The 14,024-nt window shown below is 40.2% G+C and overlaps 1 protein-coding gene across 1 annotated transcript; it reads right to left on the bottom strand.

Moving 5' to 3' along the window:
• Positions 1 to 420: 420 nt before the first annotated feature.
• Positions 421 to 8,473, bottom strand: LOC124152605. The gene is made up of 4 exons (XM_046525588.2): positions 8,347 to 8,473; positions 6,526 to 6,669; positions 5,796 to 5,840; positions 421 to 5,086 (listed from the first exon to the last, which is right to left on the bottom strand). Exons 2-4 carry the CDS (start codon positions 6,650 to 6,652, stop codon positions 1,134 to 1,136), a joined length of 4,125 nt encoding a protein of 1,374 aa, XP_046381544.2. The 5' UTR covers positions 6,653 to 6,669; positions 8,347 to 8,473; the 3' UTR covers positions 421 to 1,133.
• Between the last annotated feature and the right edge of the window lie 5,551 nt (positions 8,474 to 14,024).

Below are 14,024 nucleotides of genomic sequence, written 5' to 3'. Positions count from 1 at the left end.
TACACAGACGGCAATATGATGAGTGACAGCAGCAATAAGTAACAAGTACTACAATACATGTCAGTGCACTTCAGAATGCCCCAAACATTTCACTGTCGAATGTCCTGAAACAAACCTGTCTCTCTCCCTGAAGGTGGAAGTGTTGGAAGCTAGGAGGAATTCGGTGTTTCCAGTTAGGTATCCATTCCGCACTCGGTCAGTAGGTTAGACGCAAGTGTATACAGACAGCCTTCTAGAACCTGGCGCATCACGAAACTATTCTCACGACCAAGCCGTCCGGTGGTTGTGAACAATTAAGGGAGGTAACTCTCAAACACACTTGCTGTAACAAAATGACCACGACAGCACTCGACATTTTGCCATTAGCTGCCACTGACAATTACCACAAATAATCCTACAACAATCTCTACTGCCACAAAACACATCTCACGAACTTTGTATTCATACAAACTTAGCTCTCATTACCAGAACACGTAGACATGATGTAGATTGTTTATAATTGATAAAAAGTAGCATAGGTAATAAAAAGGATGCAAAACTCCCATTTACATTATCACCCTCTAAAATCTTGATATAAAATGGGAAGCTCGTTGAACAGCTTATAATTATGTGTGGGTGACATGCACACAGTAACTACTAAATGCAGTGAGGCATCGCCATTATACACACTATTTTGACACGGTCTTTAAAGAGAGGATTTGTAAGAAATTCACATCATGTCATCATTTCCAACATAATTCGATCATTTACAAATTTTTAAATTGGGCATACTTCACTGACATAAGATGCCATGCTTTTATAGTCATTTAGTGACATGTTTAAGTTATGAAAGTTCTATCTTCATATCAGTTCTTAATTAACAATTAAGTTCTTCATTAACAATTAAGTTCTTTTGAAACGTAGAATATTCTGAGCAGCTCATGAACTCATGGTATCGTTGCCCTGAAGTCAGGATAAAGGATCTTGTCTGTAGATATGGTTTAGAGGCATGCACCCACACAAGGTAGCTCTATCTGTTGCATGAAGGCAATGTACGTAGGGTGCATCATTCCGTTGACTCGATGTCATCTCCCATGGCCATGCACAGGTTGAGTTCCCTTACTATGATGGTAAGTATGTAACCACCTGCTGTTTTACTTTCTGCTGTATATAATGGTCTCGTCGTGTGCACACGTATCGTGTTCCAGGAGAGCATTCACATTATCTTCAGAGCCACTGTCGAGTGCATACTTAAGCGGAGTACAACCATTTCTGTCTTCAACAGATGGATCAGCACCCTTGTCCAGGAGTATCTTCACATTTGCTTCACAACCACACTCTTTGGCTGCAAAGTGTAAAGGAGTACAACCGTCCTTATCTTGCGTGGATGGTGGCGAACCATACTCCAAAAGCAGTTTCACGTTTCTGCTTCCACCACGTACTCTTGCCGCGTAGTGTAGAGCAGTACAACCTTTTCCATCTTGAGCACGAGTGTCAGCACTGTTATCCAGGAGCACCTGGAGGTTCTCCCCACAATCTCTCTCTTTAGCAGCACAGTGTAACGGGGTACACCCATCACTATCTCTAGCCAAAGGACGAATCACTTTCTCAAAAAGAATCTTCAAATTTCCATCACAATACAATGTCTTTGCTGCATAGTGAACAGGAGTACGGCCATCTTTGTCCTTTGCCCATATGTCCGCACCTCCCTGTAGAAGTAACTTCACATTGTCTTTACAATCCCTCTCTTTTGCTGCATAATGTAATGGGGTACAATCGTGTCTGTCTTTGGCACATACATCAGCACCAGTCTCAAGTAATGAGATAATAGACATTCCAGCACCCCAGGTCTTCGCGGCATAGTGCAAAGAAGTGCAACCATGTTTGTCTTTAATACTTGGATTACCACCTTTCTCAAGAAGTAATTTCACATTCTCGCGCCCGGCATATGATCTAGCTGCATAGTGTAAAGGTGTACAACCATCAATATCTTTGGCAGAGAGGTCTGCACCTTTTGCAAGCAGGGTCGGGATAATGTCCTTTGCCCTCTCTTGCACTGCGCAATGTAAAGGAGTGCAACCATGTTTACCTTGAATATTTGGATCCGCACCTTTCTCCAGCAGAAGCTCTACAATCTCACATGATCTCGACACCGTTACTGCGTAGTGTAATGGTGTATCGCCACCTGCATCCTGTACACATGGATCAGCACATTTCTCCAAAAAGAATTTAATAATGCACGAATTGACCCGAGTGTTTGATAATGAATCATCCTTTCCACATGCTACATGCAAGGGCGTTGCTCCCTCCATGTCTCTCGTGTTGACATCTAGTCCCATGTCTACAAGCAGCTCAGCGACCTCCTCATCACCACATCTTGCAGCATAGAACAAAATATTTCTTCCCAGCTTGTCAACGCCATCTAAAGGCATGTTTTTCACATCCTTGAAGTATGAGATCAAGTCCACAGCTGCAGTACCCGACTTTGTTGCATAGTGCATGACACTCCGACGACTGCTGTCTAATACAGATATATCTCCTCCAAGACGGATGACATATTTTATCATCTCAAATTCACACATGCTAAGCACATCAAACAAAACTGATTTTCCGTCAGTGTCTTTTTGATTCAAGTCAGCCCCTTTACTACACAAATAGTGAACAGTTTCAAAGTCTTGATAAATAGCAGCCTTGAGAAGACAGCATCTGCCATTAAAGTCAAGTTCGTTGATATTACTTCCAGCTTCAACAAATGCTTTGACAATTTCAACATGTGTATCAGACTCTATGCTTTCGAACCCATATGGATATATGTAAGTGAAAGCAGTCTTCCCATTTCGAGATGTTTCATGAATAAGTGCACCTGCTTTCAAGAGGGTTTGCACATATTCGGAGTGCATCCTGGCTGCAGCAATATGAAGCATTGTTTGCCCTAGTGAATTCTTTCTCCTGGCATCAGCTCCTGCGTGTAGCAGTGCTGTGATGACATCGGCGCTGTCGTTGTACTGTAGTGCTAACTCTAACACACTTGGGTTTGGGGAGAAGTAATTGTTGGATTCTGATTCATTCAAAAAGGTAGCTGGTGAAACACCCTTCTGTAGAAGATACTCTGTCAGGAGATGCACACATTCAGCACCACCAAACGCTGCTGCCTGTTGCAAGGATGTTGTATCGAGAAAGAGATGTGATCCCCTGTATGTCTTCAAGGGATCAGACTTTGGGTTCCGTAGGAAACATCTGAGAATTGTAGCATCTGGATGTGCTGCTGACAGCCACACCATATAATCGAGGTCAATGTCACAAGTTGCTGAAATCAACACATCAACCATATCAGCATATTTACTGATCTCACGTGGAAATATTAAAGAAGGGTCTGTGGGAATTTTCACAAATTTCATCAATAACATTTCTAAATATCGTTGAATTAAATGTGTTTTTTGTCCCTTCCAAAGCTTCACTAACAGTTTTACTAAGTGGGTATTTCCGCTTAGCACGGCGATGCCAAACAAGTGATCCAAGTCGCTCACACTGTCTATTTGGTTCTCAACGCATGTGAGAATTGCACCTGTAAAGTTTTCTTCAATGTTTGATGATTGACATAGGGCTCGAAAGCAATCTTCATTTGGATCTGCACCCGCCGAAAGCAAGTCTCTGATCAGGTCATTGTCTCCACTATAGATAGCACACGCCAAACAACTAGGCAAATGGACAGAGGTGTCCAGGTCTTTTAGACAAGCAAAGTGCAACACAAGTTTCATCTTTTTCAAAATGATATCTGAGAGAAGCACCCTGTGTTCAAACAAAGGATAAGTCTGGAGTAACACAATAGGGTGTTCAACACTCACAGTTGTTGGCGTGTGTTCATGTAGCAGTATGTTCCACTTTTCACTTGCCCACGTGTTAATCAGAAACTGTACAAACTCCTTGTGGTGAAATGATGGATGATTTAGGATACTTTGATACCCATCAGACATCAATATTTCTGTCAATCGATCAGCCAAAACTGGAAAATATTGTTCTGATAGACATAAAATAGTGTCAAGTCTATCTGTATCTGTCACGTGTGTCCTCACTAACTCCACCAGCATGTCACTGGGACAGATGTCGATGCAGATATCTGGATACCTCTTGGAAATACTGATGAACATAGCATCAAACACTGACTGATGTGGGAAGATGTATCCTCTTTGTGTCTGAAGAAGGTACACATCGCAGAGAGCTTCAGCCTTCTTATGGATATCTGTTAGTGTGACATGTTCGGATATTCCCCGACAGCATTCTTTCAGGCTTCCTATAAGTGTTGTGATCGGCCGCTTGAAGGGGCAGAACACTTCCTCATGTAGGTGTCCTTTGTTCATCAAAACAAGTAATAAGACAAGGTAGCCAAGGCCGTCACATTCATGTAGAGTGTCCACCTCTTCTAAGATGAATTCAAGTGGGCTGTGAAAGTAACCAACCCTTTTCGCCTTTGCCCTTGTGCTGTTAGAGAAGTAAGTACAACACTGAGGAAACCCAAGGGAGACATCTATCTCTGTTATTTTCTCTATTTCACTTGCACTGAAGTCAAACCGACACACCTTTCTCAGCATTTTTCTTTTTTCATTTGCTGTTAATGAATATTTGCTTCCATCTAGGTCTACATGGATAGATTTTCTGATGAGAGGATTATTTGTCACTGTGCTTTTACACACAGAAGATATGTCTGATCTGGAAGTCAGAACAAAGATCATGTCACCGGAGTGTGCATGAGGCCACATCATGTCAAAGTATCTTTCACATCCAACCACTTGCTGCGGATCCAGATTGCTGGAGCCATATATGTCATCGATCAACACAACACACTTCTCACTTAATCCACCACTGTCATTGTCTGTGCGTTTCGGAATGATATCCCACTGGTGCCATGATGACAAGATTACAGGTTTCCTTCCTGTCTCAGTTGAAATGTTTGACAATAGACGCATTGCCAGCCTAGACTTCCCTGCTCCTGACTTCCCTTCTATTAGAACAGACCGGGTTTTGTTAAACAGCCGCATCACAGACCTCTCAGCGCGTGTTGAAACATGTGGCTTTGAATTGACCTGATTGATATTTGCCCGAGCAGAATCTAAAACAATAAGAACATTTTAAGTATATCTCCAACATACCAAACTGAAACAGAATCTTATGGTTTGGTAGAATTGTGCACACACGCCAGTAGTGTCGTTGGTTATTTTAAGATATGGTGATAATGGCAATGCGTCTATAAAATGTTGGTGAAGTAAGATATGATCAACGCAGTTTCTGTTTCTTATATCATCTACGTAAAAATGTCTCCCAAATAGTACAGAACAGTTGAACATGCAAGGTGAGGTGAGGTGAAATTGGGTTTAACGTCGCGTCCAAGATTATTGCATTTATATAGCGACGTGCATGCACGTGTATGTGTGTGTGTGGCTGCTTGTACTAGTCCGGACTGATGCCGATTTATAGTGCTAGCTCACTGAGATACCATGCCGCAGTTTAACATGAATACCCCACTCAGACACAGTATACTGACTCCGAGCCGACCAGTCCTTGTTTTAGCCCCTTAATGCCGAGAGCTAGACAGGGTAACAACAAGTACAATCTTTTAACGTCTTTTTGTATGACGCGGCCCGGGATCGAACCCTGGACCTTCCGCTCTCCGGGCGGACGCTCTACCACAAGACCAGAACATGCAAGGACACTGGACGGTGTCACATATGTTGCAACTCAAATTCAAACATTAGACAAAAGGCCATTCTTCAGCTGTACAATAGTAAATACTCCCAGCAGCGATCGTAGATTATACTCACTGACGATGTTTTCAAACGGTGACGGCCCGGATGTAATCTCGGATCCTGAATGCAGATAAAACCCCTCTAAAGTACATTCATTTACATTTAAGATGGCTCCGGGGATAAACCGTGCGATTAACCATGTGTTAGCATATCCATAAATCAATCTATTGATGGATGAATTATACACATATGAGAATCAAAAACACACTAAGATAGGGATACAACAAACTCGCATTTGTATATGGACATGAGTTTTTATGTGATCCAGACATCCAGATTATAGTTGGTGTTTACATGGGTAATGCATATTGAAGACGAACTTCCATAGCTATATAATTCTCTAATTTGAAGTTTACTCAATATGCGATAGAGGCCGGTCACATGACCGCAAACGACACAATTTGACGACGTCGTTCTTGCGTTACTGTATTCTTGAAATGACGTAGTCACTGACGGACTGCTTCCACATTCCAAGGGAAACCCTGGGAATTCCCTAGCACGAATACATACAAAAGCGGTGTTTCTGATCATATCTTCGGAACTATTTTATTCCGCGATACGGCTGGTTGTTGTATGGCTGTCAGTGTGAACGTGGAGACACACGTATAGATCTAGCGCTACATCTGGCGACGTTCACACAGTTTGGCCCTCACTCTATGAAGGTTCATACTCCAATGGACTCACACAAAGTGAAAGTCAATTCACGAATACACAACAATTGAAAATCGGTTATACAGGTACATACCTTTGTACACAACAGTGTTAATATACGAGACATCACTGTCAATGTTGACAGAAACAGCGTCGATCTCGTTTATCACCGTTGTCCGTTCACAGTCAGCTACGTCATTATCCAACTTTGCTGTCGCCATAGTCTCTTATGCTGTTCCTGTATAGACGCAAGTGCCAAGGATATTGTTAATATTTCTTTTCACCAATGTCTTCAATACAGTGCGCTGTAAGTCGTTTGGAAATCCTTTCTGTTTAATCACGTTACAGTGATAAAATCAACCATTTTTGACGTTTGTACCACTTACATTGTATTATGCGTTGTGTATATGTACACAGGGTTGTTCAACAGACTACTGCTTGTTTACAACAAGTGTCATAATTACTTGTCCGTCTATCTCTATCTCGGGTATATTACTCTCATAGCTTAATCAGGTTATAGGGTCAGTTCTTTCTTGTTTTAAGGGTAGTCAGGTAATTCCACTTTAGTATAGTTGTTTCACAGTCTTGATCAAAGGGCTGAAAGATAGCTCTTTGCCTTGATTGGTGATTTTAAATATATATGTTACCAGCCATCTTAACACCTCTGACCATTTGTCACTATCACAGCACTGCACCACAGTACAATTCTACAGGTTAGTTAATAGTATTACTTACTTATCTTAGTCTATTGTCTAAAAGTATAATAAACTTACTGATTGCATGAAATAACTTATAGTAATCTAATATTTGTGATATTGTAAATAGTTAGTAATTTATGAGCATGAATGTTATTAATGGGTTCATGAAACAAAGTGTTAGATTTCAGTGTAACCGCTGTGCACTATCTGTATGAGTATTATCTGATATGTAATAATCAGGAATATTGTAAATATAGACAAAACGCTATTTAGGAAATATATATATGTTGCCTGCGTTGTATTTTCAGGATCAACAATGTGGGATAGTATGTGAATGTTATTTATCATGTAGGCTATTGCATACGACATATTGGAAGGGTTGGCCGCCACTCAGGCCAAAGGCTACGCTCCGTGTCACCCACAGGGTATGCCTTTATACATACATACATACATACATACATACATACATACATACATACATACATACATACATACATACATACATACATACATACATACATACATACATACATACATACATATATATATCTAATGAATATATGCCTATTTCAATTACACCTGTATACATGTTTCGTATACTATCAGTAATGTTCAGCTGGTAGGTAAATATATATGTATTTGTTTATGGGTTAACGTGATTAACTTATTATGAAATACCTAATATGCTACAGATCATATATACTTATGCAGGGACTTGACAATGAGATTTCAATTGTCCTTTATGCAATATGTAATTGATTTATATATTTATGTGAGAGATGTGTTTAGGTATACTTATTTCCTATTTGATTGTTAATACAGAGTGTCATGTTATAGACACATTACATAGCGGGAATAAACAGATGTCTCACATCCCGCCGCCCTGGTCCTCATCTGACTTGACCAGCAGACGCTACAACACATGTGTGTGTAATAGACATGTTGTCTGTATACCTAGGGTTCTGTAATGCCAATGTGATCTACTACAGCAACAACCATTATAAACGTAAGTACGGCACATGTATTGGATCCTGCCTACACTAAGTCAGAGTAATGGGGCCAAGCTATGACATGATGTATGACTATCCTCGTCTGTGATAAAACACGCCAACCCGGAAGTACGACCAGCACATGGGCGACAGTGGTTGTCAGTTGAAGTTACAGTTGCAGTTTAGAACACATGGAATAACGAACGTGTAGGGAGTAAGTGTACTTACTATGGTCGTCTCTACGACGTGGGCACGACGCAGCAGCAACCAGATGATGTGGAGGATATGAACAACACTGCTTGACTGTGTGATGGTTTCACAGGACGAAGCATCCTGCGGAAATAGAGCAGTGTTAGCTCCCCTTTGAGGTGTAAGGTATATTATATGAACGTTTCTTCAAACCTTGAAAACACTCATATGTTATCAGTTTGAAATTTAACTTAATGATTTGATGTTCAGCTAACTATTAGACAATCAACCTATACACATACATCCTGCATATACAAGACAAGAACGAACACCGCCATGTAGCTACAAAACACTATTTGTTCATACCGTCTTTCATTTACAGCATAGAAATTTAAAAAGAAACATGATAACCCTTCGCCCTCTTCGTCTCGCTTTGTCCAGAATCATATATTTATGAAGTGTAGTGTACTCCATCACTCAACTGAATCACAAATAGGACTAAGCAGGGATAAGAATGTATGGATGAACAACTTCTTTATTACAATAATTAAGAGCGACTTTTCGGTGTAGGTTCTAACACCACTCTTAATTGTAATACAGAAGTTGTTCATCCATAAATTCTTATCCTTACTTAGTACTCCAACTTCTAAATGCCTATCAAAAAAGACAAAAATAGGACTTTTTAGCAAAATGAGTTGGGAAACATACCAAATCATCTGGTCAAATAGCTTGTCCCATGAAAGCATATCACTTGCCTTTAGTTCAAATTAAAATAACTGAGTTCAGGGCCTACATATCTGTAAACATCAGCATCTGTCTGACATAATTTCCCAGCTTGTACCCTGGCCAACAATCCTTAATCTGCCATTTTCACGATCGGTTTAACCCTGCAGGGGATTACAGGGGGATTAGTGTTAACAAGGGATTAGCACAATGAGTCCCGTGATCCCGCTACTTGTATCAGTATAATTAATCACACGGCCAGTCGGTGACACATGACTAATGAAAAGTGCCCACGCTTATTTCTCCAAATGTGTTTTTGACCAATGTACCGCTCGTCCCAACTCCCAGGGTAGACAGGTAAGTTGTGCATGAGAGATAACAGGAATCCAAGGTTGGCACTGCCGGCGGACATGTGTAAATTATTCACATAGTTTTCTGTCCACATTGTATTACTTCTTGCTTACTACTCCTACTACTACTCATCCGTGAAGATCCAGGATAGATTTGGTCTTCGGCAACCAATATTTATTGTAAGAGGCGACGAACGGAATCGGATGGTCAGGCTCGCAGACTTGGTTGATGCATGTCAGCGTATTCCAAGTTTGTAAATTGATGCTCATGGTGTCTATTACCGGATTGTCTGGTTCAGACTCGACTATTTACAGAAAGCTGGAGTATTGTGGAGTGCGGCGTAATAACAAACAAACAAACTGCTAGGACCACTACATCTACATCTATCCAAACAAGGACCACGGTCGACGAGGATCAATCTGGGAACTAACCAGTGTACTACTCTCCAGTGTCTCCACTCTACATACATATATGTTCTACTTACTCTCCAGTGTCTCCACTCTACATACATATATGTTCTACTTACTTTCCAGTGTCTCCACTCTACATACATATATGTTTTACTTACTCTCCAGTGTCTCCACTCTACATACATATATGTTCTACTTACTCTCCAGTGTCTCCACTCTACATACATATATGTTCTATTTACTCCCCAGTGTCTCCACTCTACATACATATATGTTCTACTTACTCCCCAGTGTCTCCACTATACATACATATATGTTCTACTTACTCCCCAGTGTCTCCACTATACATACATATATGTTCTACTTACTCCCCAGTGTCTCCACTATACATACATATATGTTCTACTTACTCCCCAGTGTCTCCACTATACATACATATATGTTCTACTTACTCCCCAGTGTCTCCACTATACATACATATATGTTCTACTTACTCTTCAGTGTCTCCACTATACATACATATATGTTCTACTTACTCTCCAGTGTCTCCACTCTACATACATATATGTTCTACTTACTTTCCAGTGTCTCCACTCTACATACATATATGTTCTACTTACTTTCCAGTGTCTCCACTCTACATACATATATGTTCTACTTACTCCCCAGTGTCTCCACTCTACATACATATATGTTCTACTTACTCTCCAGTGTCTCCGCTATACATACATATATGTTCTACTTACTCTTCAGTGTCTCCACTACACATACATATATGTTCTACTTACTTTCCAGTGTCTCCACTCTACATACATATATGTTCTACTTACTTTCCAGTGTGTCCACTCTACATACATATATGTTCTACTTACTCTCCAGTGTCTCTACTATACATACATATATGTTCTACTTACTCTCCAGTGTCTCCACTATACATACATATATGTTCTACTTACTTTCCAGTATCTCCACTCTACATCCATATATGTTTTACTTACTCTTCAGTGTCTCCACTCTACATACATATATGTTCTACTTACTCTCCAGTGTCTCCACTATACATACATATATGTTCTACTTACTCTCCAGTGTCTCCACTCTACATACATATATGTTCTACTTACTTTCCAGTGTCTCCACTCTACATACATATATGTTCTACTTACTCTCCAGTGTCTCCACTCTACATACATATATGTTCTACTTACTCTCCAGTGTCTCCACTATACATACATATATGTTCTACTTACTCTCCAGTGTCTCCGCTATACATACATATATGTTCTACTTACTTTCCAGTGTCTCCACTCTACATACATATATGTTCTACTTACTCTCCAGTGTCTCCACTATACATACATATATGTTCTACTTACTCTCCAGTGTCTCCACTCTACATACATATATGTTCTACTTACTCTCCAGTGTCTCCACTATACATACATATATGTTCTACTTACTCTCCAGTGTCTCCGCTATACATACATATATGTTCTACTTACTTTCCAGTATCTCCACTCTACATCCATATATGTTTTACTTACTCTTCAGTGTCTCCACTCTACATACATATATGTTCTACTTACTCTCCAGTGTCTCCACTATACATACATATATGTTCTACTTAATCTCCAGTGTCTCCACTTTACATACATATATGTTCTACTTACTTTCCAGTGTCTCCACTCTACATACATATATGTTCTACTTACTCTTCAGTGTCTCCACTATACATACATATATGTTCTACTTACTCTCCAGGGTCTCCACTCTACATACATATATGTTCTACTTACTTTCCAGTGTCTCCACTCTACATACATATATGTTCTACTTACTCTTCAGTGTCTCCGCTATACATACATATATGTTCTACTTACTCTCCAGTGTCTCCACTATACATACATATATGTTCTACTTACTCTCCAGTGTCTCCACTTTATATACATATATGTTCTACTTACTCTCCAGTGTCTCCACTTTACATACATATATGTTCTACTAACTCACCAGTGTCTCCACTCTACATACATATATGTTCTACTAACTCACCAGTGTCTCCACTCTACATACATATATGTTCTACTTACTCTCCAGTGTCTCCACTTTACATACATATATGTTCTACTAACTCACCAGTGTCTCCACTCTACATACATATATGTTCTACTTACTCTTCAGTGTCTCCGCTATACATACATATATGTTCTACTTACTCACCAGTGTCTCCACTATACAAACATATATGTTCTACTTACTCTTCAGTGTCTCCACTATACATACATATATGTTCTACTTACTCTCCAGTGTCTCCACTCTACATACATATATGTTCTACTTACTTTCCAGTGTCTCCACTATACATACATATATGTTCTACTTACTCTCCAGTGTCTCCACTCTACATACATATATGTTCTACTTACTCTCCAGTGTCTCCACTATACATATGTGTTCTACTTACTCTCCAGTGTCTCCACTATACAAACATATAACACGTCCCATATATCACGAAGCCCAAAAGTCCAGAAACTCTATGGTCTTTACCCAGTCTCGGTCAAGGGTATTTACAAAATTAAACATGCTGTTTTCATGGGAACATACCAAGGAAGATGATATGAAAAAAAAATCTTCAAAAACTCAATATTTACACGATGTCGCCCATGGGCCTGTTCTACTTACTCTCCAGTGTCTCCACTCTACATACATATGTTCTACTTACTCTCCAGTGTCTCAATTCTGCATACATATAATATATGTTCTACTTACGACTGAGTAAAGAGTGGTGTATGTGAAATTGCTATATCCCGTTGCGTTCCTTAATAGCAACATCTCCACCTAGAGAGGATGCATCATCGCCTTGGCACACGCGCTGACGGATAGACACAAATACATGAACCATTACTTGTCGTACATAAACACCTTAGTTTGCCCACAGAGCGAGCTCCTACTTTATGATTAGCCCTGGATAATCCGGGGTCAGGTGTACTCGTGTATTTATTCTAATGTTCATGATACCCCTCTTGGACCCGAGGCATACGTAGCCAGTTAACAATACAGTGTATTTATCTACGATTAAAACACAACATGGAACGACGTTGATACTGGTCCCAAGAAAAGTTCTCTTATAGCTGTATAACTTTTGTAAATATACAAAAAAGCAAAACTGACTTACAGGCAATGCCATTATCATGGAGCCACCATATTGTTTTATCAGGTCGCCTTGCCGTCATGGACATGTTTATATATCAGTAAAATGTGTAACCACCAGTGTGCACTACCCCCATCACACGTCATGCACAACTAAATAAAGTATTATCTTTATTTTGAATAATTCCTAACGTTTATTAGTATGAAACATTAGACATGAATTGAAATTCCTTAGACTCGTTAAGGAAATACAACTGCCATACCGTGTAGATATCTTCACATACCCAGTGGGAGTTGGTGGTCACAGTAGGTCCCTAGTTTCCCACAGAACATGTAGAACAGACCAAACTGTGGGCGCGAGTAATGAGGCTTGTACACATCCAACCCCGATGGCGTTGAAAGATGCTCCCGCCTTCAGTTACTGCGTTTTCATGTCAATATTCGTTATTTACAGGCCGCAGTACTATAGCTGGAATATTGCTTACTGCAAACAACATTGACTTCATGTCAAGACTAGTTACATTACTCTGTTGTTCTGTATCTCAGTCGTCAACTGTGAATTGACCTTCAACATACTGACATATTCAGGCAGTGCTTGCTCTTCAACATACTAAAAAACACAGGCAGTGCTTGCTCTTCAACATACTGACATACTCAGGCAGTGCTTGCTCTTCAACATACTGACATACTCAGGCAATGCTTGCTCTTCAACATACTGACATACTCAGGCAGTGCTTGCTCTTCAACATACTGACACACTCAGGCAGTGCTTGCTCTTCAACACACTAACATACACAGGCAGCGCTTGCTCTTCAACATACTGACATACTCAGGCAGTGCTTGCTCTTCAACATACTGACATACTCAGGCAGTGCTTGCTCTTCAACATACTGACATACTCAGGCAGTGCTTGCTCTTCAACATACTGACATACTCAGGCAGTGCTTGCTCTTCAACATACTGACATACTCAGGCAGTGCTTGCTATTCAACATACTGACATACTCAGGCAGTGCTTGCTCTTCAACATACTGACATACTCAGGCAGTGCTTGCTCTTCAACATACTGACATATTCAGGCAGT

Source organism: Haliotis rufescens, unplaced genomic scaffold, assembly GCF_023055435.1.
Source record: "Haliotis rufescens isolate VD_foot unplaced genomic scaffold, xgHalRufe1.0.p SCAF_14, whole genome shotgun sequence".
NCBI lineage: Eukaryota > Metazoa > Mollusca > Gastropoda > Lepetellida > Haliotidae > Haliotis > Haliotis rufescens.
Note: the sequence above shows the minus strand (reverse complement) of the source record. Positions and strands in the feature narration are given on the sequence as shown.